The 27,255-nt window shown below is 43.1% G+C and overlaps 1 protein-coding gene and 2 pseudogenes across 1 annotated transcript; 1 reads left to right on the forward strand and 2 right to left on the reverse strand.

Moving 5' to 3' along the window:
• Positions 1 to 6,159: 6,159 nt before the first annotated feature.
• On the reverse strand, positions 6,160 to 13,022 carry LOC106010895 (spermatogenesis-associated protein 31D1-like). Its single transcript, XM_021242888.2, has 4 exons — positions 11,375 to 13,022; positions 10,625 to 10,670; positions 9,987 to 10,047; positions 6,160 to 9,706 (listed from the first exon to the last, which is right to left on the reverse strand). Exons 1-4 carry the CDS (start codon positions 11,561 to 11,563, stop codon positions 6,283 to 6,285), a joined length of 3,720 nt encoding a protein of 1,239 aa, XP_021098547.2. The 5' UTR covers positions 11,564 to 13,022; the 3' UTR covers positions 6,160 to 6,282.
• Positions 13,023 to 14,951: 1,929 nt separating this feature from the next.
• LOC147829695 (N-alpha-acetyltransferase 30 pseudogene) lies at positions 14,952 to 19,534 on the forward strand (annotated as a pseudogene).
• A 4,274-nt stretch (positions 19,535 to 23,808) lies between these two features.
• On the reverse strand, positions 23,809 to 26,679 carry LOC101706096 (protein fem-1 homolog C pseudogene; annotated as a pseudogene).
• Positions 26,680 to 27,255: the final 576 nt, after the last annotated feature.

The following is a 27,255-nucleotide window of genomic DNA, read 5'->3' on the forward strand; positions in this document are numbered from 1 at the left end:
TTCTTTTCTTTTTACCTGTGTACAATCTTTGGCCCATTCCACCTAGGTTCATGGCTTTGAATCCCTGCTATAAACTTGGAGATGAACTTCTCCACATCCAGACTTGTATATCTACTTACCTGCCTACATCTACACTAGAATATCTACTAAGCCCTTGAACTTAATGTGTCACAATTGAGCTGCTTTTCTTTACCCCCTCCCACCACCTCCATCAAAAATTGGTTGTCCTTCAGAATTCTCTATTTTCTAAATATTTGGGTCAACTTCTTGGGGTCATACATACCTCCTAGTTTTCTACCACTACTCAGATCAGACTATTCATAGTTCTTTTAAATTGATTTTAATGCACACATGTGCGTGCACGCACACACACACACACACACACATATAGTTTTATCACCTCCACTGCTGCTGTTCTTTTTTTTTTGGTACCGGGGATGGAACTCGGGACCTTGTACCTTTGAGCCAGGCGCAGGCACCACTGAGCTAAATCTCCAGCCCCATTTTCTTAAGGTAAACTGCTGCTATTTCTGCCTGGAAAAAGTTAGTCTCAATACCAATCTACTTGCTTTTGTCTCTTTCTTGAATGTATTACCAACATGACAGTCTGGATGATCTTAAAAAATCCTAAATCAGCCAATTTCACTCCTGGGCGCGATCCACTAGGGTCCTCATCTGTTTGGAGGAAAATCTCCTCATGGAAATGTGACTTTTTAGACCATACCCGACCCCTGGACCCTTCTAGGTTCTTTCTCTGTTCTCTGTTTCTGGCCTCTCCTAAAGTGCTAAGCTTTGTTTCTTCATTGGCCCAAAGTAACACTTTTCTACTTAAGTTCTATATGACCGAAAAAGCCAATACACTTCATATTGGGTATTTGAACTAAATAAGTAGACAAATGCATCAACTCCCTCTTCACAAGATTATACAAATGAGCTTGTCTTAAAACTGCTTTTCACAGATTTTCTTCATAAGTACATTTTTTTCTTTTCTTTTCTTTTTTTTTTGCCACCAAGGATCGAACTTGGGACCTTTCGTGGCAAGTGGCAGAACTCCTGAGCTAAATTCCCAGCCCCATAAGTACTTATTTTAATCTGAATCCAGCAACCTTTTGTGTATCAAAGCCGGGTTCCAGAAAACATCCTCAGGGCAAGCAGTAGGAACTTCAGGAGAAACAAACCCCCAAGGCCATCTACACAAGTCACTTTCTTTCCACTGCCATGCTGTTTGTCACTGGCAGCTCTCCTGTTAGAGCTGTTCTGAGCAGCTGGAGGCCACATTCTGCAGCTCAGGTCCATGGGGATGTTGGCGGCCTCTCTTTTGTTAGGCTCATCATAGGTCTCAGCTTCAAGTTACTGGACCGCAATCTCTGCTCCCCATTAGAGTTTATTCTCCTGCTGTACACCAACACCGATGAATTGAATGAGATTATTCATAATCAAATCTATGGACTGAAACGTGAGCCAAAATAAACATTTCCTCCTTTAACATGTGGGTGTCAGGTATTTTGTCTCAGTGATGAAGGAAGTACCTAAGACTGTTGTGGTCTCAGTCTCAGGACTACCTGACCCCAGCACCAGGTATGGATTGGCACCCCAGTGGGCCTGACTCATGCTTTGTCCTGGGTCACCTCCAGCTGAGGTGTAGACCCTGGGCACACTCCTGAGACTGCACATGTGCCTGCAGCTGTGAGGCCCAAGTTCAACCCCGCTTAGCATCAGTCTTGGCAGTGAGTGAATGCTGCAGTGAACGCCTTTTCCGAGCCTCTTAGTGCAGTAATTGTAAAAGTGTTTCTATTATCTATGGACCTGCAAATGGAAATCGTGGGTTGTGTTTTTTTAACTTTGTTGGAACTGGAAAAATTGCTCTACCTACTTCTTGTATTCATTTATACTTAATCCAATGATGTGTGGAAAAACAACTTTCTGTTTTTATCCTTGCCAGAATTTAAAGCAATTTTATTGCTGCTGATTTTCTTTTTATTTTTACTTATTGCCTGGAAAATTATACTCACTGGTTTACATTTCCATGAACTGAATGAGACCAGTCATCTTTTCATGTATTAATCAGCCACTCAGTTTTCCTTACCTGTGAATCTTCTGTTCAAAGCATTTGCCAACCTTCTATTTAGTTATTGGTTTGCAGAATTGCATTTAGGTGCCAGTGCTATAGGAATTTCCCTATCTGTCAAGAGACAGTAAGCATTACCAGCCACTAGGACATCTCAGTACTTTCTAGCCAAGTGCCCCATTCATTCCACAGTGGAATCTGAAATGTGTGTTAGCTGTGGCCCACGACAACATTTTAATGAATTTACATGATTGATAACTCTCCAAAATATTTTACTTTTAGTTAACAGGAAATATAATACAGCTTCACTCCACACCTCTACTTCATGGACAATTTAAAAAATTACAGGAATATCAAATAGTTTCTCTAGTGTGAGAAACTGAAAGTGTAAATAAGGATTAAAAGGTATAATAAATAATATGAAATAGGAAGAAAAGGGGCAAAGGAGAGGGGGAAGTGGGAGAGGTAGGGGAAAGGAGAGAAGGGAATGGAATTAATATGAGAAAATGGAAACAAAGTCTTTGTAAATAGGGAGGGATGGAGGGGTTGAAGGGAGGTCAGGGGAAGGGGGAAAAATTAAGAGCCAAGAGAGAGTATGTAAAGGTGCATATCTCCAGTGATGAATGTCATTATATTGTACACCTAAAATATACCAATAAAAGGATAAAAAAATTACAGGAAAGTAAGTGGTTGCTCTAATTTTTCAGACAGCCAATACCTTGGCTTTTTTTCTAACACTGACTACTTTTCTTAGTTCACTGTCATTGCTTTTTTTTTTTTTTTTTTTTTGGCTAAAAGGAAAAACCATGGTTACACTGTACATTTACTTGTTAGTGCTTATCTAGAATTTTTGTCAAATTTGCCAGTTAGAGAATTTAAAATCTGCTAACTAGTCCCCTAACTTCATGTCCTATTGGTTAGGGTTCTTCAGAGCTTCAGAATCTATTTATAGAGATGCATTTAGAGTAAAGTGTCAGCTCACACGGCAGTAGATGCGGAGAAGTCACACAATCCGCTGTCTGCAATCCGGAGATCAGGAAATTGCTGGTGTAATTTGAAAGCCTGAGAGCTGGACAGCTGTTGACGTTGCTGCAGCCATTTCTAAAGGGCTGAGATCAAACGTGCTGAGGAGAGGAGAGAAATCAGCACCTCCAGCTCAGCAGTCAAAGAGCGAAGTAAATCTGTATTTTTGCTCTACTGAGGTCTAGCAGATTGGATGATGATCCTTAAAATTATGTTAGTCTGCTTTATTCAGAGCATAAATTTAGTTGGGTTTTTTTTTTTTTTAGTACTGGGGATCGAACTTGGGACCTTGTGCTTGCGAGGCAGGTGGCGGAACCACTGAGCTAAATCCCCAGCCCTCAGAGCATAAATTTAAGGCCAGTCTCTTCCAGAGACATCCTCAGAGGTTGAAATAATGTTGAATCAATATCTGAGATTCCTATTTCTCAGCCAAGTTGAATTAAAAATTAACTACTACAAAGTTCAGGACTCGTCCCATGTTCTGAAGACCTCTCCTCACCTGCAGACTTATTAACTTCTGCACCACCTACATATGTGACCCCACCGAAACTTAGTTTCCCTCTAAGCAACTAAGTTCTGTAACTCTAGCTCCTTAGAGAAAACATGTAATTTTCCTGAATAAGCTGTTTCAGTGAGTCAAAAAACAATTTTTTTAGCCGCATAGTAAACAAATCAGTAGTGTAGTTTAAACTTTAAAGAAAATATTTCCCATTGTTTACCTAAATAAATGATACATAAACATCATAGAGAAGTAGATAAAGTATATCAAGATATAATGTGTGCCTAATTTGAGCCAACTGTTCTGCTTTTGAAAAAAGTTAGCTTCATAACCCTTTTAGTGGTTATCATTTAGGTCTTGCTGGTGACAGTTCTAGGAAATGGCAGTGCATTGGAACAGAGGGAAAGGGCCCTAAACTAGGACAGCCAAGAAATTTAGAGGCCAGGTCACTGGAAGCCTGTCACTATGGATGTTGAGATCCTCCACAAATTCCTCACCACTGCAAGGCTTTTTGCCTTGGGATCCTCCCACTTTTGTCCTTTCCAGGCCTTCTGCAAAGTGTGCTTTCTAAATTGCAGCCCTAAACTGCAGGTACTGCAAAGGCAGGGGCATGAATCTGGACAAGAACAACTATGGTAGAATGAGGGGCTATAGTGGACATACATTTTGGTTTTGTTCTTATTTTGACACCCAACTTTCACAAATTTTTGAGGGAAAACCACCTCAAGTGCGCTTCGGGAAACTCAAGCCATTTTTGAGTGCCAGTCTATACAAGGAGAGCTGCTATTTTGGTTTAGATCTAAAATGCGCCCCCCGCGAAGTCTCATGTGTTTATAAAGTGACTGGACCGTGAGGATGCAGACTCACCTGTGGACTGATGAGTTCAGTAGCTTAAAGTGCCCGTAGCAGAGTAGTCAATGTGGGGAGGGTGACCTGGAAGGGTATATTTTTGACCCTGGCTCCACCCTTCTCTCTCTGCATCTTGGCTGCCATGGGATGAGCAGCTTTCCTCCCCCTACTTTTCCACTACGTGTTTCTACCTTGGAGCCAGCTAACTTTAGACTGTACCCTGGTAACTGAGCCAAATAAACGTCTCCTTTTGTATGTTGTGGCTATCAGTTATTATGTCCCAGCAGGGGGGAAGCAACTAATATAGTTGCCTTCCCAAAAGTCCACTGTGTGTACAGTGGTGAGTGCACAGTCTTGACCAGAAAGTGTTCTATGTAGGTCCATGTGGGACCCCTACATATCTGTATCCCTGGTGCATAGTCCAAGATTCTCCACGAGATCATGAACGGCAGCTGATAGGGCCAGGCCTCCCCATGGCTCCAGCAAGGCCATTGGAGATCAGAGTGGCATGTCTATTCTGATGGGTGAGCCACACACACTGAGGGCAAGATCTTGCTTGTTGTCATCAAGCATGGATGGAAGGAAGGCAACAAGTTCGCCTTCCCTAAAGAGAGGGAAGCCTTGCCTGGTAACATCCCTGCAGATAGTTAGTGCTCAAACTGCAGCCCAATGTATTCTTCTGCTGGTGTGACATCCATAAGCTCTATGGTATTCCGATCAGCCTCAAGGAAGTACTGAATGGATCACTTTGGAAAACTGAGAGCAACACAGGTTCATGATGTGTGGATGATGTGTGGAAGCACCTGTTCCCCCAGCAGGGTCATTCTTTCCCTCTGTGTGTTTTCTTGCTTTCCCACTCACTTTAGGGTACTTTTCCTTTGTCTCTCAGGGTTTTTTTTTAACCCTAGGAAGAAGGTGGATGCTGGTTCAACATTCCCACCACTGACATCAGGGTGACCTTTCATTGTGCAAAAATATCAGTCCAGACAGCCAGAAGAAATCGCCACAAAATAATGAACAACTTATGTGATTTTCCAGTAGGGAAAACTCAACGACAAAATAAAAATAGATAATAGGAAACAAAGAGATAGATCTTTTGCAACTGGGAAAGGGAACAAGAGGTGGAGGGAGGGAGGAGGGAGAGGAGGGGAAGGGGATGTAAAAAGAATCAAGATGAATTGTGTACATGGACCAACTCATTGTAATCACTGTGTGATACAAACACGGAGTATAAAATACAATGTTTTGAAAGGTGTCTTTCTGAAACATATTAACACAAGAGCGTCTACAGAGCATCTGCACTGCTGCTAGATCCTACCCAACTCCCCAGGATCCACTGGGGCAGTATCCCCCAAACACTAAGCAAGATCACCCTCCACCTCTGCAGATACTTCGTCCATTCTGTTCCTAAACCTCACCTGTCTGTGGCCACCTCTTTAGATTTGGAAGACCATAGAATCAGGGAAGGAAGAGGGAGGCCTGGGCAGCCACACAATATCCTGGAGGCTAAACTAAGTGGTAGGAAGGGCAGCCACTTCTTCACACTTCAAGGAGGGAAGGTGCTTTTGGGGACATGTGATATCTGTTCAACAAGAGCTCCAGAGGACTGGTCACTTTTAGAAGCCAAAGAGTCGATCACTGAGAGCTGTACTTAGCACTTTACATAAGCACAGCCTGAGTTACCCCAAACCCGTGCCCTCAACACAGTACACATAAAGACATCACTTTATTAGGACATTTATTGGGAACACTATTTTCAACAAGGAAGAAATTATTTTGGGAGAAGAAAGTGATCTTCCTGCAAAGTCTGGTGAAGGAACTTTGCAAAGCCTCTGCTGACTTTCTAATCTTTGGTGTTCCCCATAAAGCCAGCTCTTCCTCTACCCAGGCCCCTGCTCTGCACACAGGACGACAGGGCCCTGGTCTTCCCCTTGGAGCTTTCTTGTGCTCTGTGTTTCATAGTAGGGCAAAGCCATTGGAAAAAGTGTTTCATCTTAGTTTTGAAAAGATTTTCAAGAGGACACGGCCCCTTCAGTGACAGAGTTGGGGAGGACTTGCTCCCATGAGTCTTTTCTAGTGTCCTATCTTTGTGAAGGCGGTTCCTCCTCCTGCACTGGTATGCATCCAACCCTGCACTCACCCCACCAGGATCTCCTGTTTTGAGTGTCAGAGGACACATCCTCTTTTCTGCTAGAGGGAACTTCTTGTCCTGGTACTTGGATAAGACATCTTGAGGGTCCTGGGGCTTTTGCCCTCGGCGCATGTGGGTTTTTATGTTGGCCTGGGAAGCTGCTATGTCCTCACAGGAAGCACCCTGGTCACGATGGCATAAGGTCTTGATATTCAAGTTACTGGAGGCAAGGGACACATCAGTGCGTAGGCCCCGAACCTGGCTCTGCTTCCTGCTCCCCATTTCAAACTTCAACTCTTTAAATGGCTTGTTTTTACAGCTTGATGACTTGAGGTCTTGGGAAGCTGCTGTTCTTCTTAGAGGTCTTTCAGTGGTCGGGGGAGTTTCTGGTTTACTTGTTCTCACATCCCTCCCTAGTATGCCTCCTGATTTACTGGTCATCAAGATGTTACTAGGCTGTGATTGAGGAACACACAGCTCTTGTGCTTTGAAAGTCTCCTTGGACTGGTCACATACAGAGAAATGTTCTAACTTCACTGTCGTTTTTTTCTGGAGCATTTCTGTGTCACGCCTAGAACTCATTCCCTTATCCCTTATCTCAGGTCTAGCTCCAGCCAGCCTTGTGGGAGGCCTTGGGCTTCTTCTCTTGGCTTGTAAAATCTGCTTCTGACTTGATTTGTCTACGTTGTTGTGTCCAGGGGGCAAAAAGGTCTGTGTGCCATCCTTCGCTGCCCAGATGTTCGAAGTAAGCTCATGTTTGGTAGAAGAATGTGACCGTCTCAGGCGGCCCTGTCCTTCCCTGCTCACAGGTGAGGAGACAGGGCAAGGACCATTCAAAACTGATTTAGTTGTTATCACATTTTGTGCTTGGAAAGCATTGGCACCTCCTCTAGGGGACTTGTAGACCCCTATTTTAGGATGCACCCCAGATACACTATTGTCTGATGTGGGAAAGTGGGAATCAGAAAGGGCCAGAGATGGGTCCTTTTTTGTGCTGAAGATTTCTGTGGATTTCTGGATCTTGTGTGGAAGGTCACACACCATTCCGGTATGAAAAGTCTCACTGAGCTCTTCCAACATCTTTGGTTTGCTGTTGCTGAGGGAGGAAATATTCTGAGAGGTATTCAGGTATCTACCCTTACCCACCAATGGTGCCAGATGTCTGTCTTTTACTTGTCTGGGGGATTTTTCAGGTAAAGAAGGTGTCAGATTGGTAGAATACCATGATCTCTGCACGGTGTCAGGGATGTGACCCTTACACATTTCCTCAAATTTCTTGCCCAAATGTACTTCTAAGCCTTTTGTAAGATGTTTCTGTCTTAAACTCACCCATGATACCTGTGAGGTTTTCCCTGTCAGCCTCTCCAGGTGACTTTCCAGGTTTGTCTCTGAGCCACAGCCCAGAACACTTTCTGAATTCTCACCTAGGTCACTCAACAGATTATCTTTGGAGCCAATCTCTGGACTATGTTCTTGTTTCTTCCCCATTCCCTTGTCCAGAAGAAGCTTTTCTTGGTTCCTCTCATGAATGCTGGGTTTGCTCAAGTCAAAATTATCAAGATTTTTGCTGCTCTGACCCTTAAGCAAAGAAAGGCAGGAGAGCCCATGACTACCCTTTGACTCAGAGGTTACAGGACCCTGTTCCTGAGCACACACTGCTGATGGAGACTTAGGAGCTCTGTGGGCCAAGCCCCACTGGTGTGGACTGAGTTTTGTTTGAAGGTGGTACTCTGGTTTCTTCCTCAGCTCAGTGCTGAAAGTGGAATCTTTTGGAAGGGTGGGGCCTGGCATATGAGCTTTGGAGGACTGGGTGACCGACGAAAGCTTGAGAGCTGAATGACAAACATCTTCCTGAGAGTTTGGGACCACAGAAGGCAAGTCCCGTACACTTTCCTGTCCTCCCAGTAGAGCATTACATTCTAGGTTGTGTATTTCAGATACTGTGAGAGACTGCACCTCACTCTGTGTGCTATGAAAACACACTTCATGGGGTCTACTCTTGCCTAGAGGAGAATCTAGCAGGATTGGAGTTGGGGACTGAAGCTGGCCCTGTGCCTGCACAAGACTGAGATGTTGGGCTTGAGGCTGGGGCAGAGTATGGGACAAGGACTGAGGTTGGTCCTCAGGCAAGGAGAGAGGAGGTGTGTGTGGAAGGACTGGGGACTCCTGGGCTTTGGAGATGTAGGAGACTTCACTGAAGGAGTCACCTGAGGTAGGGATAAGAGGATTCAGTGACTGATGGAGCAGACCCAGAAGATGGCAGAACTGGCTATAGTTTTGCTCTAAATGATCCTCCAAGTTCTTAGGACCTGCAAGCTTCTGATTGATGCGCAGCTCTTCTGGTTTGCCTTCGCTGATCCAAAGAGGGGAGGTGGGTGCAGAGTGCTGCTGATCTGCAGCTGATTCTGGCCTTTTCCCTGAAGTGGTCAGTGGGTAGTCTGCCTCATGTTGTTTTGCAAAAGATTTTGTTCCTTTTTCTTGTTCACTGCACAACAGGAAATCATCTGTCTTTTTGGTATCTCTCTCAAGGAGAGGAGGGTTATCAGATCTGAGAAACCTCGGGGATCCAGGTTTTATCTGCTGGGCTGTGCTGTGTCCCCCAAAGGAGGCTTCCGCAGAACGGAGGTCATCAGTGGACAAGTCATCAGAGCTGTCATCAAGGGACAGAGTGGCTTCTGGCTGGAAAACAGTTTCCTTTCCTTGGCTGCGATGTGGCGGGGATAGGGGGGTGGCAGGCGTCTCTGCCGGGGTTTGGTCCACTGGGAATCTGGACTCTGAGGGAGAACTGGGCTCTGGAGCCACAGAGGCACCTTGCGCTGAGGGTGAAAGTGGATCTGCTAAAGAGGCGACCTGGTTAGGAGGGAGAATGGAGGGCGGAAGCAGAGAAGGCTCAGTCAGAGGGGCTGGAGCTGGGCGCCCTGGAGAAACTGCTGGGTTGGCAGAGGTCGGAGTAAATGATGACTTTGTCACAGAAGCAATGGGTGACGAGTGAGATACAAAGTCAGCAGCCTCTTCCAGGGATGCCCGAGAGAGCAGACGACTGACCGCAGCTGTTGTTGTATTACACACTTCACAGAGGGGGTCTGGACACAGCAGTTGTCTGAAGTGTGTGATGTCATGGTGCTGGCCCGGGAAGCTTCAGGAGACAGAAAGTACAAGGTTGTAGCCAGAACCAGTGCGTGGAAGGGAAGGCCTGCTGTTCTGGTTGGGGTGCGGCCACCTGACACCTCCTACCCCTTCCCACTGCCCCACAGCCAGGACTTTACAAAGCCCTCCGTAGCTCCTCCCCAGGGCTGCATTCCCATACCTGTTGCTGGGGCTGCCCTGCCCATGACCACCACAGGCTACTCTGTTTCTCTGGGATGCATAAGACACCTAGGAAAAGGGATCAGGAAAGAAGGGACGTGAAGAGTCACCTTGTCAGAATAGAAAGCAGCTTCCTCTCCTCTTCTGCTTCTCTTTGGCTTGTCCTCCAACCTGGAAAAACAGCACAATGGGATTTATGTAGTGAAGGTAGAAACACAAAGTTCTGAGGCAGTTTGTGGAAAACATTTAGGGTTTTAAATTATCAAAGCCTTAAGAATCAGTAGACAAGATGAAATGGTGGAGGATGATGTTAAGAACATCCCATAAGTGTGTGGCTTCATTTATAAAGTTAGTACCTGCACATACATCATCTCATGTGATGCTCAAAACTAACAAGTGGAGCACAGAAGTGAGAGGTTACCTCACTGGTGAAGCCAGGCACCCAGAAATAAAGTACTTTACACAATGTCAGCAGACAGATCTGACCAAGAGTCCTTCCTGGACATCTCAGGACGTCTCACAGGACCACCAGGTGGACAACACACGCAGCTCTGCTCCATCGCTGCTTCAGACCCATGGCAGGCAGAGCGAGGCTCTACTGCCTCCCTCTGGACATCTCTGGGGCTCTATGCTCTGTCAGAGACTGTGTCTAACAACTGCCATTTGCACTGGTCACCAATAGGGAACCTCATGGAAAGATTAGTGGTGTCATTCTTAGAAAGATTGGGTAAGAAAGGAAGAAACATACTTCTCACTGTTCTACTTCTTGTTCTCCTTTTGGCTCTGACCTGTCCCTGAAAAATAAATAAAAAATAAATTGAGGGTCTGGAACTCACCTTTCGCTTCTTCCTATAAGCTCAGACATTCATTCCCCAAGAATCACGTGATGTCCCTTTTAATTAATGAAAATCTGTTCCTTTTACTCATGTTGAAAGATGACCAGGTAGTTGCAATTTTATCCACTTGAGAAAATCAAAGGAGGGCTTTGCCATGAGACCCACACCTTCCTAGTCAGAGGTCCTCTGCTGGAGGATGCCAGAGGCCCCCTCAGAGGACCTTGATCCTGGGGCAGAGCTCAGGCTCTGCTCTGCTCAGATGCTCTTGGAGGTCGGCATTGCTCTCCTGGTCCTCCCAACAGGCAGGAAGGCTTGGGGAAGTACGCCTGACCTGAAAATGGGGCTCGCCATGGAGGGTCAGGAGCGACTTCTCCTTAGAGAACACAGTCTGTAACTGAGCCAGTTGGGACCAGCGTGGCACTGTTTGAGGCTGTATCACAGAGGAGCAGTGTGTGGGTTGGATAGACAGAAAGGAAATGGGAAGCTTCCCAATCCCTTCCTTTTGCCTAGCCTCTTGCCCTAAAGAGAGATGGCTGATCCTCCTCTCAGACTTGCCATTGGAGGAGTTGCCTCAGCTAACTAAATGCATTTAATAATTTGAGAATTGAAAATGGAAACAAGAACAAAGACTCTGTCTTGGGGATTCACCCACATTTCCATACCTTTTGGATGTCTTTGTCTTTCCAGAGGGCTGGTAAATGTGATTTCAGGAACAAGTAGCACAGGACCAGAAGAGAGAGCCACCCCACTGCAGTTAGAAAAGTGTAGTCGGGGTCTGTATCCAAGAAAGTGGAGCCAAAGCTCAGCTGTGGCTCAGTGTGGCTATTCAGAAAAGAGAAAACATTCTCCATAATCTGAATGGCAAGGCTGCCTGAGGCAACTGAGTCCTTAGGGTGCGGCAGTGTAACTATATACCCCTCCCTGCATCACAGAGCCTGAGAGAGTCACAAAGGAGTCCTGAGAGGGGAGGGGCCACCCAGGAGGGCTGCTCCCTGCCCCCTCCCTTGCGCACAGCACAGCAGGGCCCTCTGTTCATTCCCAGCTCCACTCTTTCCTCCTGTCCTGTGTTTATCTCAGGGAGCTGCTGTGTTTGTTCCATCTTTGGCTCTGGCTTTACCTGAGTCCCCCTTTCCCATTATGTCCATTGACACGGACCTCACTAATTCTGCTGCCTTGAAAGTCTGACACCCTGCCTGGGACTTCTGCCTGTACCTGGACAGAGGTCCTCAAATCCGTCTTATCTTAGAATGCTTTTACCTCACACTAACTCAGATATAAAATTTGAAGTTTTTTTATACTTATGTGGTTTTGTGAATGTTGAATGGTAAATATTTCTGTTTCACTCAGCCTCTAGTCACATCAGATAGTCTTATTTAGTCATTTAAAATCAATTATTATTCAACATTCATAAAACTAAAATGGGAAGGATGGAGGGATGGAAAAATCACTTTGCAATTTGCCCCAGCAAGATACTGGGTCTATGTCATCAACCTTGGTGATCTGCTTAGCCAATGAATCTGCCAGCTCCAAATCCAAGCCTCGGGAGGCCTGATAAATCTTCTATGTTCCCTGGCACACTCTCCTGCATTTTCTTCCTTCTTCCCTCTCCTAGGAATTGGTCACTTTCCACTCCTTTAACAAACACCTAAGACGATCACTCAAAAGGAAGAAAGAGTTTAGTCTCGCAGTTTGGAGGCTGCAGGCCTGTGGATTTGATGGCCTGTGGGTGCAGGGTCCATGTCAGTGCAGCACGTCATGGCTGGAGTGTGGCGGAGGGAGGCTGCTCATCCCATGGCAGGGTGTGGAACACAGGAAGAGAGGGCAGTCCTATGATCCCCTGCACAGGCACAACTTCAGTCCCCAGAAAACATCCTACTAGAAATCTCCCTTAAAGTTTCCACCCCTTCCCACCTGTGCCAAGCACAGGACGAAGCCTCTGAGTTAGAGGTCTCAGTAGTGTCCCTCTGAGGACTCACTGAAGTAAGTGAGTTAACCAGAAACCCCCCAGTAGCCTGCACCTGGACTTTATCCTTTTTCCTCCCTGGATTGCTTGTTCAAAGTGATAAATTAACCAGCACACAGCTAGCCTTTGGTTAAGAGCAAAAGATAGGACTTGTCTTGTGGTCAAGAACGAAGGACAGGACATGTTATACTGCAGCCCTAACCATAAAGATAGGAATTTCCTGCCAGATCCCAAAAACTGGATTTTAGTCTAACCTGCAGTCTGTTTCTGTACCCCTCCCTCCCTGTGCTTGCTCAAAGATGAGATCATGACATTCCGTTTTCTGGTTTTTCCCTTTAAAAACTGGGTATCTTTCCTAAAGAGGTTAAGTCATCATACTACGGTGATACACGCATACCAATTTTTATAGCAGCACAATTCCTAATAGCTAAATCCTGGAGGCAGCCTACATACTCACCAACAGACGATTGTCTAAAGAAAATGTGGTACCTACATATAATGTAATAGTACTCAGCAATCAATACCAAATTTGAGATATTTGTAGGAAAATGGCTGCACCTGGACTATGATGTTGAGCGAAATAAACCAGACACATAAGTTTAAATGCCATATATTATCTCTCAGGTGAGACATTGTACAAAGAAAATGACATGGGATGGATAGAAAGGGACAAGGGGCAGAGGAAAGTGGTCCAAGGGAACTAGGATGAGGGGTGGGGAGGACGGGAAAGGGAAATAAGAAAGACATGCCATGTACGTGCACCTAATAACCTGAATTAATGTAAACACTGTATGGCATCCCATGAGCTAAGACAAATCATATCAACAAGCATGAAAAAGGGGAGAGGGGAATCGTTGGGGGAAGTGGGAAAGGGAGGGGAATTTAAAAAAGAAATGAGCTGTAATAGGAACATGTAACCACTCCCAAGATGATTCCGAGCTGCGTAAATTGCAAACATGTGCAAATAAAAATTGAAAAATACCACATTCACAATTCTCTGAAAATATGTTTATTAATATAAAATACAGCATAAAATTCAAAAATATCTCTTGTTAAACAGAATATGGAGTATATAGACCAAAAATTTAAAACAGAAGTAGGGGCAAAATCCCAACAATCACAAAAAACATGTAACAACATTAAGTATTTTAGTGGCCTATGCCTCCCTATTGTATGCAAAACAAGAACTACATATTAATCCTATTTGAGAGTAAAAAATACATTTCAATTCATGATGTTTAATTAACACACTATAGTAAGCTCAGAGACACAAAACCACATAATTATATCACTCAATATTTTTATACTAAACACTGCAGATACATAATAAGATATTTCTAAGTAATACTGATGCCCCCATTCCAATTGACCAGGCACAAAAGGCACACCAACTGCATCATCTTAATGCTCACACGCTTCGCCTTATGTATAAGCTTACTAGAGAACAAGCTAGACAAATTGTTAAGGCCTGCCCTACGTGCACTCTACACCTTCCTACACCTCATCTGGGAGTTAATCCTCGTGGCTTGATTCCAAATGCCCTCTGGCAAATGGACATCACGCATTACCCTGAATTTGGAAATCTTAAATATATACATGTCAACATTGATACCTATAGTGGATTCATATTTGCCACCCTGCAGTCCGGGGAAGCTACTAAACATGTCATCGCTCATCTCCTCATTGCCTTCTCAGTACTTGGATGTCCACAACAAATTAAAACAGACAATGGTCCCGGCTATACCAGCTCTGGCTTCTCCAACTTTTGCAAACAATTAGAAATAACACATATAACGGGAATCCCATATAATCCTCAAGGACAAGGCATTATAGAAAGGGCTAATCTCACACTCAAAATTACTTTAGACAAAATAAAAAAGGGGGAATGGTACCCTACCAAGGGGTCTCCTAGAAACCTGATATCACATGCACTATTTATTCTTAACTTCTTAAATTTGGATGCCAAAGGTTCATCTGCAGCCAATCGTTTCTGGCAACCAGAGACGCAACGACAATTTGCCTCGGTGATGTGGAAAGACCCCCTGGACCACTCATGGCACGGGCCCGATCCTGTACTTATCTGGGGCCGAGGATCGGTGTGTATTTACTCCAAGGAAATGAAGTCAGCCAGATGGCTCCCAGAACGCCTAGTAAAACAAGTTGATGGGCGTGCTGATGATGCCGATGACCTGACGTTGTCCAATTCTGATCAGTTAACAATGGCGCCCACAATTTCAATTTAAAATGAGCAAGGATATAATTCAGCTTATCTAGTAATGTTTGGGTGCACCCTGATGTTCTACACCGTCTTACATGTTTGTCTAGTGTTTGTTGTTCGTGGTCATGTAATTGAGCTCAAAATGTTCTTTTCTCTTTAAGGGATATTCACCCATTGTTACATTGATGATGTTATTTTGTTAAAGATATGCTTTTCTCTTGGATCAAGGTATCACTGGAATTTATTAGATTAAAGTGATTTTTAGATGGGAACTCCCTTTGATGAATATAGAAGTGGCCACCCAGAAAATATTGTTCTGGTCTTAATTCCTCAAAGGGACTCCTTAGTGAAATTTATATCATGTGATCTTAGGGAACATCGTCATCACTTAAAGTTTGGACCTCCGGCGCACAATGAAGAGGGAACTCATGAAGGACATCTGGCTGAATGAACGATCCGAAAACAAGAATAGGATGAGCTGGAAATACCTAGTTCCCCTGATGTTGCTGACCAGGGTATGGGTGGTGTCGCCTTCAGAAGGGTTAGACCACATGAAAAATATATGGATTCAGTTGGCAGGCTCGCTCAACTTGTCTGAGTTTTGTCTAAGTGCTGATGTAAACTTTCATTATATGTTGGGAAGTTGCCTCGTTCCTGTATGTACCCCATTGGAATCATTGCGGCCTTATACTCTGTTTAAAGATATCCCAGGAAAAAATCTCACATATGCAGATAGTTACAATTGGGGATCTGCTACTTGTCACAGGCCCAAGAATGCTGTCAAATTATATTCACCTAAGGTAATTATGTCTAATAAGACCGAATGTGCTGTATACAGAAATTGTACAACTAAATGTCTGCAAGTTAAACGTTTGGAAAACATGTCCTGCCGTGTTGAACAAGAAATTATGTATAGTAATTGCCATGTCTCTTTGCCAATGGGTTGGTTTTACACTTGTGAAAGGGAAACTTTTAATTACATTCCGGCCAACTTGAGTGACACTCGTTGTTGCTTGAGTCGGTTGGCTGTGATATTACCAGACAGAACTGATTTGATTGTACCTAATCGAATTAGACGGTGGTCGCCGTATACCGCCCCGGGATGTAATGATGATGTGGGTCTATTGACTGATGCAGAAGTGTTAGTCATGATAGGGTCTTTTGTTGCTCTGCCGTCCATCGGGGTGCACGCGGAAGCGGCAGTACGAAGATTAGCCTGTAAAGTGGTAAAAGGATTGAATGCCACCTCCACCGCCCTGGCGTTGATTAATCAAGAATTACAGGAACAAAGACAAGCTATTTTGGATAATCGAGCAGCAATAGATTATTTGTTGCTTTTTCATCACCAGGGCTGTGAAAAAATAAAAAATATGTGTTGTTTTAATTTGACTGACAATGGAGAAAAAATCGATGATACAATAAAACAATTGAAAGACCTGGCTAATAAAGTGCACAATGAGGATGGCGGAGACCTATTTAAATGGTTGACCTCATGGCTACCCAACCTACAATGGGTAAAACAATTGTTTCTTACCATTGCAATTGTATGTGTTTGTCTGTTATTGTCATGCTGCTGCATACAATGGATACCAATGCTTATACGTAGAAATCGCTTTGATTTTTAGATAAAAGGTTCAGGCTGATATGATTTAAAAGCCTTGTATTCCCCTTTGTATTTTAACCTATGTTAATCTTAGTAACTAAAATGTCCTCGGATAGTTCTGATTTTGTAAGGTTGTGATTTCCCCTGGAGCTATAGTGGAGACAAAGATGTACGTCAAAATCAGCGGTAAATTACTGTCAGGATGTTGGCTGGACATACGCTACATGGGCCGATTCCATCTCTGCCACGGCGTAAAATTCTCGCCCCACCTGGTGAGCGGGCTGGCAAGCCAATGACGGGCAACTGAGCAAGCGTGCCATGCAATGAGAGAGCCCTCGTGTGCCGCCTAAGACAGGTGCCAGAGCCTTGATTCTCTGGTTAACCGATGACGGGTAAGGTGCACGGTGCAGACACGTATGTTGCTCTGACCCAAGACAGGCTCAGCCCCCGCAGGCTTGATTCTCCTGACGCTTTTCTAAAAAATAATTTTAAAAGGGAGGACCTGTAGGGGGCCCTGCCCCCCCCCCCCGCTGGAAATCTTGAGTGCCTTTTACGGACATATCCGGGCCTGCTACAAATCTACCCGGCAACAAGGAAGTAGCCCCAGTACCCTCCTCTTGCTCCTCCCCTCTAGCCCTACGGTATATATGTTGTAACAGCTTCTGCAATAAACGAGACTTGATCAGAAACCTGTCTTGTCTCCATCTCTCGTGTCCCCTGTCCCCTCTCATCCTCGCTCCCCCTCTAGGGTCTCCGTTGACTTACCCGCGGGCCGGGACAAGTATTTCTAAGTAATTCACTGGAAAACACAATGTTTGTACTTCAGGATCTCCATCTGGGACTGTATTTTCAGGAAAATTTAATTTTGACAAAAAGTTTTTGTATTTATTACTTCTACTAATCTCCAATACATGAGAAATTTTCACAGGATTTTCTTTTCTTTTTTTCTTTTTTTTTTTTGGTGCAAATTTACTCTTATTAAACCTTACAATGAAGGTGGTGGCATACGATTTTCCATTGGGTGACCATTTATAGGCTGGCATCTGAAGACGGTCCTTCTTTTGAAAAATACACAGTGGGAACTGACAAAGGGAAGAGAAACTGTTTAGTGGTACACAAGGGCATAAAAGGAAAGACGACCAGTTAATTTTAGTTTCCTTAGTATCTAATTTTAAAATGATTAAAGCTCCAAACAATAGCGCTGCGGTTCCGGTGCACAAGAATGTGTTACCGGGCGGCGGCGGCGGCGGCGGGACCGGCGCGGGGATGGGGCGGCGGGGGCACCGCCCGGGCCTAGCAGCCTCCTCCCTCCACCCGCACCTCCGGCCCCGGCGGCGGCCGAGCCCCGCTGCCCGTTCCCGGCGGGGGCCGCCCCCGCCTGCTGTGGCGAGGACGAGGACGACGACGAGGAGCGCGAAGGCGGCCCGGGCCCCTCTGCCCGCCGCCGCCGCCGCCGCAGGACCCGCCGCCGCTCAACGGATGGCTCGGCCCGGACCCGCGACTGCTCCGGGCGGCCGCCTCCCGCCACAGCCAGGTGCTGGCCGCAGCCGAGGCCGCCTCGACTGGGCCCGGGGCGCGTGCGGGCGACCCCGCGGCGGCCCGCAACGGACTGGCCGAGGGCACGGAGCAGGAGGACGAGGACGAGCAGGCCACGGTAGGGGAGGAATGGGTAGGCGCCACCGTTTGCAAGTTGGACCTGCACCGAAAGATGTTCGGCCGAGGTTATGCAGCCGAGTTAGCCGTGGCTTCCAGATACAGGAGAAATGGCTTGGGTGCTAACTTGGTTAAGAAAGCTGTGTGTGCTATGGTTGAAGGAGGCTGGGATGAGGTTGTTTTGGAAACCGAAATAACAAATAAGTCTGCTTTGAACCTTTATGAACATCTTGGTCTTGTTCGAGACAAGAGGCTGTTCAGATACTATTTAAATGGAGTTGATGCACTGCGACTCAAACTGTGGCTGCGTTGAGAAACGGACGTTGAGGAACAACTTCAACCACACCGAGTCGACCTTTGCATGCAATGCAATTTGCACAGAATTGCTTTGCAGGTGGATTTAGTAATTCCCATGCAGCTCTTACCTGTCAGTGGCTCATTGAGTGTCGCACAATATTTGTTGCACTTTGGCATGGCGCATTTGTTCTGAATTTAAAAAGATTGTTTTAAACTTCAGGAGTTCTTCTGGTACCAACAGGATGTGCCAGTAGATAGCCAAGAATTGTTCATTTGCAGTCTGCTGACGATGTTACTTACGTAGTGACCATTTACCACAGAACCAGTAAGTGGAACATAATTGTTCCTTAAAAAAGCCAATGTAGATTGTAAAAGTCTCTGAGTATACTAACATTTCACACAAAACCTGCCATAGTTTTCTGAAAGTGTTGAGGGAAAAGTTTCAATTATAGCTTTTATTTTTTCAATATTAAATTTTCCATTCTTACATTTTGGTACCTCAGTGATTAGGGAATGAAAAAAATGTAGGGTGGGGTATGTCTTACAGTGAGTAAAGATAATTAAACTGCGTCTGCCAGTGCCTGTGTAGATAAGTATATTTGTCTTCATCTCTAGGTTTTGAATGCATGCTGTCTTTTTCTTTTCTTTATTGCCTTTGCGAGCAAATTTTGTTTTTATTTAAATTCTAAATTTCATAATAAACTATTTCAGATTTTTATAATTTGGATACTATTTCCAGGTGACAGTGATTCACCTTAGAAGCCCCTTTTTTCCTTACAGTAGGCAGTTGAATCTGTGTGGAGAATCTTTGAGGAATGGCTCAAGAGGGATGGGAAAGGTTGGTGGAGCTGGGAATTGCTGGGTTTTGGATGCACTTTCTTTTTTTTGAGAGCGAGGAAACTTTCGAAAAAGAATAGAAAACTAAGGTAAATTGGGATGATTTTATTTAATCAAAATTATTGCAACAGCTTTTATAAAGTAGCTAGAAGTATTTTCCCCACTTGATTTGGATTCACATTGCTTCCATTTCTTGAAATGCTTCACTAAAAAGTTCATGGTCTTCAAAATAAATTTCAAGGTGCATTGTATCCTTTTAAGCTGCTTTTATTTTCTTTTCACTTGTCTGAACAGATTCTTGGGGAGAGCTTTGCCTTGTTCCTCTAGAAAAACAAGGGATAAAGGAAAATCTTTTTAATGAGTTCTTTGGGTTTTCAGCCACCATGTTTAATAATTACATTGTATTTTGGTTAATCGATGTAGTGTAACAAATTTGAGTCAGCAAACCTATGGTGGATAACTGGAAAACCTAGGTACCCATAAGAAAAGATCTGTTCTCTGTGAAAAGAGTTTTGTAGGAATGTGTTGCTGTTGCTGTTTGCATTTGAATATGCTTTACATCTTCTGTAGGATTTGGTTTGAACTTTGTGTGGCTATAATTACTGTATTTTTAAAAAACCCTACCTCCATTAACAGTTGGTAAAGGCCCCTTTTCAGGAAAGTTTGTTGCTTTTGTTTTTTTTAGGAAAGCTGCTCTTTGCTCAGTAAAGTGTTTTGGAAGTGAACATGGTCATCACTTTTAAAATAAAGATACACAATTTATATTTGATGAAAATTAAACCTTCCTGCTGTGGTGGGATCATTTATAATTCCTTATTTTAAAGAAAACCTTTTCTTTCCATTTTATATTGCTCTTTAAAATTTAACGGGCAGAATACTGGTTATTAAAAATATGATGACCGCACAGTACTCAGCTTTTCAGCTGACTGTTTTGTGTCTGTTTTTAATCGGACTTCACTGGGCTCTACCATTTAGAAGGGTACCAGTCATAATACTTCTGTTATTTTTAATATGAAGGAAACTAGCTAAAACATTGTTATTTATGTCATCACCTTTATTTCACACCTTTATTTGACTTGTTGGTTAATAGGTAATGATCGTGAATACACATTTGCTTGACTCAGTAACGGGGACAGTTACAGATACCTGCTAGATCGTCAGTTCACCCATCTTAGTTTTTGTCTGGTTGTCAAACTAGCACCACTGATCCTTAACCCAGAATTGCTGGATCAACTGTTAACCTGAGCATTTGTAAACATGACCTTTACTGTATGACTAGAAGCTCAGTGACTGCCATGTTGTTCTATTGGTGTATGTTGAGGATCAGTGTACACCTTACGCCCTTGATTGGATGTGCAAAAATACGTTTACCTAAAAGTTTAACCTCTACCAATGATAATCCAGCACCAAAATTGAAAGTATCCATTCAAGTCACAATGCATCACACATTAATATACTTTGATTTAGGCTTTAGTTTTTCCTATTATCAGCTTAAAACAATTTCATGTATAATTGATAGAGTGAGTTCACTTGGCTGAAACTGAGTGAAGCTGGTGCGGCTTCCTTTTAACAGGGCGCTGCCTCTCCACGAGTGACTGTGCTGTTCAGCGACACTGGTTTGGCAGGTGCTATTGCTGAACCTTTCCACACGTGCTATCATGAAGCCATATATGTTAGTATCGAAGAAGCTAATGGGTATACTACCATTTTCATGTGTGAGCTGACTATAATTTTTCCCTATATTGGGATGAAACTACTTTAGAGAAGTTCACAGATCAAACCAGACATTAGTTTTTGAAGTTGAAGCCAGCAAAATAAAAAGAAAAAAATTACTATTAAAAAATTGGTTTTAATGTTTTCTGCCTCTGTTCTCCAAATTATTTTCCCCATTTGCTTGACAAATCTATTTTAAAGGAGTTTGTCATGTTTTAATTTTACCTTGCCCTGTGTTACAGTATCAGCTGACATGTGTAAGACTAGATGTGTATATTTATTACGGTGCCTAAAAATCATGAAATTAATCATTTTCCAGGAGCATAGATAACATCAAATTGGTAGTGTATCAGAGTGAGTTTTCAGTGCACCATGACATCTCCAAAATGAGTGCTATAATGTTAACAGGGCTTTCAGGTTTGTAAAAACATAAATTATACTGACGTCAGATATGAGTTGAATATATAAAATAGCATGTGTATTTCAAAATACTGGACTGCTGTTTGATGACTGGATATTACTGCATAGTTTTCTCCTCGTGCCTCGTACCCTTCGGAGAGAGAGGTTTAGTGGGTTTGAAATGTGCAAGCTGTCTAAGTTGCAGTCAAATAAAGTAGGGTTAAGTTGTAAAAAAAAAAAAAAAAAAAAAAAAAGAATGTGTTATCTCATTCAGCCTCTACAATTCCCAGAAAAATAATTCCAAGATTATACTTGTAAATTTAGTCTAGGGTTTTTGCTGAGTAATATTAAAGAGCTACTTTTCCAAATATAACCTAAACAGTTTTCCCAACTCACAGTAAACGGGGTCTTTAAAATATAAGAAAGTAAGGTAGTAACTTTAAAAGTAAGCAATCATTTAACTTCAAAATCATAAAGGACTCCAAATTACCTCTGCTGATTTAGATTTATGCCCATCTGAGTTAAGGATAAGAAAATGACTATTTTTAAATCTATATTTGTCTTGAGAAAGTAGACTGATTCTCTGAGTAAAATGACCATTTCTGTACAGAACGCCTACAATTCAAAAGGCCTTTAACAGCATTTTTATAGAAATGTCATCAAAATTTATACTTTAACTCCAGCCAACATCACCATTCTATAGTTTAAAGCTTGACTTACATAAATACAATTAGTTCATTAAGTATTTAATTTGTTCATCTATGGTTTTAAAAACACAAATTTAAAGAGCCTAAATGGCTCAAGATTTTGAGATTAATTTCTGATGAAGGTCTTAAAGAGTATTTGGGGCCACATTTACTAACCAATTCTAAAATAGAATTTTGAGCTATTGACTGATTTTTCAAGGGCTCCTACAGACCTTTGCAGAGAAGAATTGTATCTGAACTGATATAAAGCATTGCAGTTATCAAGACTGAGGACTAGTTCTAAGGTATCTATTTTTAGTGGTGGAAAAACACTAAAGAAATCCCTATTTTGCACTAAAGTCGCAAGATTCCAGTACCCCTGTAAACAGTGTCAGGTGTGCCTTCCTCTAAGAACATGTAAGTCCCACCTTACCCACGAAAAGGAGAAAACAGTACATCACTTAAAATTATAATTGTCATTTTTCACCCCAAAACTGAGTTCAATTAATGTATATATACTACACTGGCAAACTTATTCTTTCTTTTAAAAGTAGCTTATGCATATATAATTCTTATAGCACAGGGTTAGAGGCAAATGAACTCAATGTTTGATATTTCTAGAATATGATTAAATCATAATTATTTTTATATGTAGCAGCTCAAATATTTCATCAAATTTGCCCATAGTAAATAAGGGATAGTAAAATCTCTTCATCAAAAAGTTGGTGTGCACCTATTAATCCATTCCCTTAAATGGTGAAATTAATTTACAAACTAGTAAAATAAGGGTATGTTTTTAAAAAATTAAACCTCAATTATTTAACCAAAAAGTCTAAGTTCTTTATTATTTACTACTCTTCATTACAAGTTTTTACTGAATAAAGATGAAGATAAACCTACTATGACTCTTTAAATAACATCACATCGACCCTCAGAATAAAATGTCACCCCCAAAATCCAAGTAGGTGATCTAGCTCATTAAATTCACAGGTAAACTGAATTTTTCTGAAATCAATAAGGAACTTTTTATTCAGAACAATTTTAGTAAGACATTTGCAGGGCAAATAGGCCATCATAAATTTTATTCTGAATAACAATAAAGTGCTGAATGATAATTATCTGAATCTCTTTAGTACTTTTCACTTAAGTTAAAAGAGCCCTTTCTGTTGCATAGCAAATCTGAGAAAGAAAAAAGAAAGAAAGGAAGGAAGAAAGAGAGAAAGAAAGAAAAAGGAAATCAAAGCTAACTTTCAGGGCGGGAACAGGAAGTACTGTAACTTTTTGTGTTTAACTAGGGTGACAAATAATTGAAACCAAAGTAATTCATGCAAGTTATCTTTAAGGTATACGTAAGTTTGAAGAAAGAAAGAGCACTGTTACTGACCTTTGATACTATGGCAGCAAACTGTGTACTGAAATACCTTCATTTTCCTAGATGCCCAGATCTGGCTTGGCAAGCAACATGCCACTGACATGCTTTAGCTCTTTCTGTAACTAAAAGTGATTTGCAGTTCAGTGACGAGTATTTCAGTGTGATCTGTTAAGCTGTGTGTGTGACAAACTCTGAGGTCCAATGTAAGCAAATTCTCTACTCCTAGTCACACTATCAGCACAAGCAGGACAATGCTGGAGCAGCGTGAAGGGCGGGCCACTGTAACGTCTCCCTTTTACGCTGTGATATATTAAGATGACAGGCCTGAATTTCAACTGGGTTAACGAGTTAGAATAGATTTGTTTCCCAAATTTAACACACAAAAGTTTCTGTGGATTCAAGAAAGAAACTTCAGATGTGAAAGAAAAATAAACAATAAGAAATAAAAAGCTTGAACTCAGACAGCTAACCTGCAGCTCTAAAAGTTGTCATGCTACAAGAGCATTTGCATAAAATGAACTCTATAACAAACTTAAGAAAGCGGTGTTTTAAATTGAAGTTAACCAACTGCTGCATAGAAAATATGCTAACATACAACAGTCAAGTTTAAGCCGGTGCACAGAGAAGACAAAGCACTTATGGTAACTGCAAATGGTAGTAACAAGTCCATAAGCTTTATAAGACCTAGCATGGGTTGGTAAGCGGGGAAAACTGTAGTAGAAATGGTTAGAGGGGGAAAAGGGAAATGAGAAAAGCTTGAAGAAGAGAAGGCAGAAGCAAGAAAAAAGAAATCTTCAATTGTATAAAATTCACAAGCCAGTAAAGTATAAAGATACCACTGAAAAACAGTTAACTCTGTCCCAAACACCCCACAGCAAACAAAACCAGAATCATTAAGCCTTTGGCAGACAATTTTAGAAATTTGGCTATGATATTACAGTTCTTAGTAATTCACAAACAATATATTATATGCTATCTTTGTATTAAATACTGGGAAACCAATCCTGTACGTTTGATGGATGTAATGTGTTAGCCCATGAGAGCACAATGATATCAAGCGAAATGAATGCTGGTGTTGTCACAACAGTGCTTGTTTATGAAACAACTGTTAACAATTCGTGCTTTGACAGTGTTAGAACATAGTCACATTATCATCTATGAAGTGAAACAAAGGTCTCCAGCTCTTCTGGGATATGCCCTTTATAATATATTCTATGATTCATGATGACACGAGCAGCAAGACACTGCAATGTGGTATGATTTATGGGCTGGATCAAATTTTTAGCTATTTCCTTCTCGTCCAGCAAGTCACTAGCAGTTTGTGCAAGTTTGTGGGATCAAAATGTGCACCTGATTTATTAAGGAGATTCGTGATGTCTGGACGGTTGTTCAGAGCAGCGATATGTAGGGGACTGTTGTCTTCGGAGTCTCTGACGTTCACATCAGCACCACATTCTACCAATATCGCAGTAACTTGCAGAGACGGAACTTTGCAAACTGCGTACCGCCCTACACATGTAGTATTCTTGTCCACAGCAAGATGAAGAGGGCTGAAGTTATTCTTTCCTCTTGGATGCAACTTAAGAAGCCTGTAGATAGTCTGCTTTTTGAAATGGTCCTGTTCTAGAGTACAAGGAACTTTTTCTAACAAGCAGATTAAATGCAAAATGATAGGAAGAGCCTTATTTAACTGTAATGGGTCAGTGGACACCGAGTCTGTTTGATAGCTCGCTCAATTTCAAGCACGCTTTTGCACAGTATGTCCGTAAGATCATCAAATGTAACAGTAGTACCCAACAGGCCTTTGGCCCTATCCTGTAGCATAAAGGAAAACAGTTCTGCAAAAGATAATAAGCTGCTGGCAGTCATTGGGCTTAAAGGGTCCAAATTATTCTGCTGCATATCCAAAGCGTACTTCCATAGGTTGATGCATCGTTTGAAATTTCCAGAGTCTGCATAGACAGCTCCACGATATCTAATATAGTAAGAGGTATCAGGATGAGAAGGACCAAGAATACGTTCTCTAATTAATAGTGCCTGCATTCTCATTTCATGTGGATCAGCAATAAGACCTTCCAGCTCTTCCGCACTATTTACTTCCTTGGCATAATCATACACCATTATTAGTGTCTGTGGTACTGGCTTACTAATTATATTGGTCCTATCCGTAGACCTCATGTTCATTGCCTTTTTCCAGTATTTCAAGGCCCCAAGCAGATCTCTCTTTTTGTCTACAAATGTGGCCCCTAGAAGCTCCAGAGCATTGATACGTTCTGTCTTGCTGGTCTGTGCACGGTGTGCCAAAAAATCCACAATGTTTGTGTGACCAGTCACGCTTGCTGAGAGAAGGGCAGTCATGCCATGACCGTCCTTTTCCATTTTGGCACAATACATAAGAAGCATCTTCATGATGTCCAAACTGCCAGATTCTGCACAATCATGCAATGCTGTATTACCTTTAACACTTTTTCTGTTAACATCTGCCCCCTTTTCAAGTAAATACTGAGCAATCTCTTTACGTCCTTTGTAATACGAAATCATCAAGCACGTATGTCCGTGCCGGTTTGACACTTCCAAATCAGCTTTGTGTTCTACAAGGTACTTCACGATTTCCAAATGGCCATCGAAACATGCTGCTCGAAGAGGAGTCGAATTGGTCAAAGTGGTGTTGACAGATGCTCCATGATTTAACAAAGACTGGACCACATTCAGATGTCCCGCTGCAGAAGCAGCCCATAAAGGGGGAGCCCCCTCAATGGTTTCGCCATCAAAATTGGCTGAGCCCCCAACTTCTATGGAGGCACTGCACTGCTCCAGGAGGAATTCCACCACGTCGAGGTGCCCATACCTGGCAGCCATCGAGAGCGGCGTGGCCCCGTTTGTTTTTTCAGAGCTCAAGGGGGAAACTTCCTCTTTGGATTTGCTTGCCACAACTTGGTAAGAAGCCGGAGTTTGCCATCCCGCGCCGCGTTAAACACTGCTGTCTTTAGATCCATTTATGTCCAGTAGAGAGGCTGTGCCTTATTTATCCTTCAAAGCAAAGCTCCAGCTTAACTCTATCGACGCAGGCAAGTCACTGAACCCCAGAATGGACGTAAAACCACAGGGCTATGTTTTTTCCTGTTGCCTTCCAACTTCTGACAACCAGAGTGCCAAACTGCCCGGGCCGGTGCTCCCCTCCGCCGCGGGCCGCTCGGCCAGGCCGCCCGCTGAGATGGAAGCCGCCCTCTCCCCCGCCCCGCCCCGCCCCGCCCCGCCCCGCCGCGCCGAGCGGCCTCCCGCCCTCCCGGTCAGCTGGGTGCAGCGGCTGCCGCGGCCGATGGTGTCGTGGGCTGCGGGCCGGGGCCGGGCCAGCCGGAGGACCACTTCACATCACTGACGCGGCAGCCGCGCCACTGGGACGGGACAGGGCGGCGGCCTCAGGATTTTCAAAACATGTTTCCCTATATAAAGTTTCTCCCCAATGCAATTTCTTTCATGCATGTGATAATACGTGTATATACGGAAAGCTTTCTCGCGTTGTTTCCATACTCAGAGTTTCTCCGCAATGTGATTTCTCTCTGTGCAATGAGGACTTAGCAGCAAATCCTTTTCTACACTACTTACATGCACAGGGTTTCTCCCTAGTGAGTTCTTTCATGTTCATGACAATTACTACTTGTGCTGAAAGCTTTCCCACATTGCTTATATACATAGGGTTCTTCCCCATTGTGAACTCTTCTTTCATGTATTTTACATTGACTCTGCCTGCTGAAAGCTTTCCCACACTGTTTCCTGGTTATTCCAGGTTCTTCCTGAATTG

Source organism: Heterocephalus glaber, unplaced genomic scaffold, assembly GCF_053883595.1.
Source record: "Heterocephalus glaber isolate CG9 unplaced genomic scaffold, H.glaber_assembly_v1.0 deba00000546, whole genome shotgun sequence".
NCBI classification, from domain to species: Eukaryota; Metazoa; Chordata; class Mammalia; order Rodentia; family Bathyergidae; genus Heterocephalus; species Heterocephalus glaber.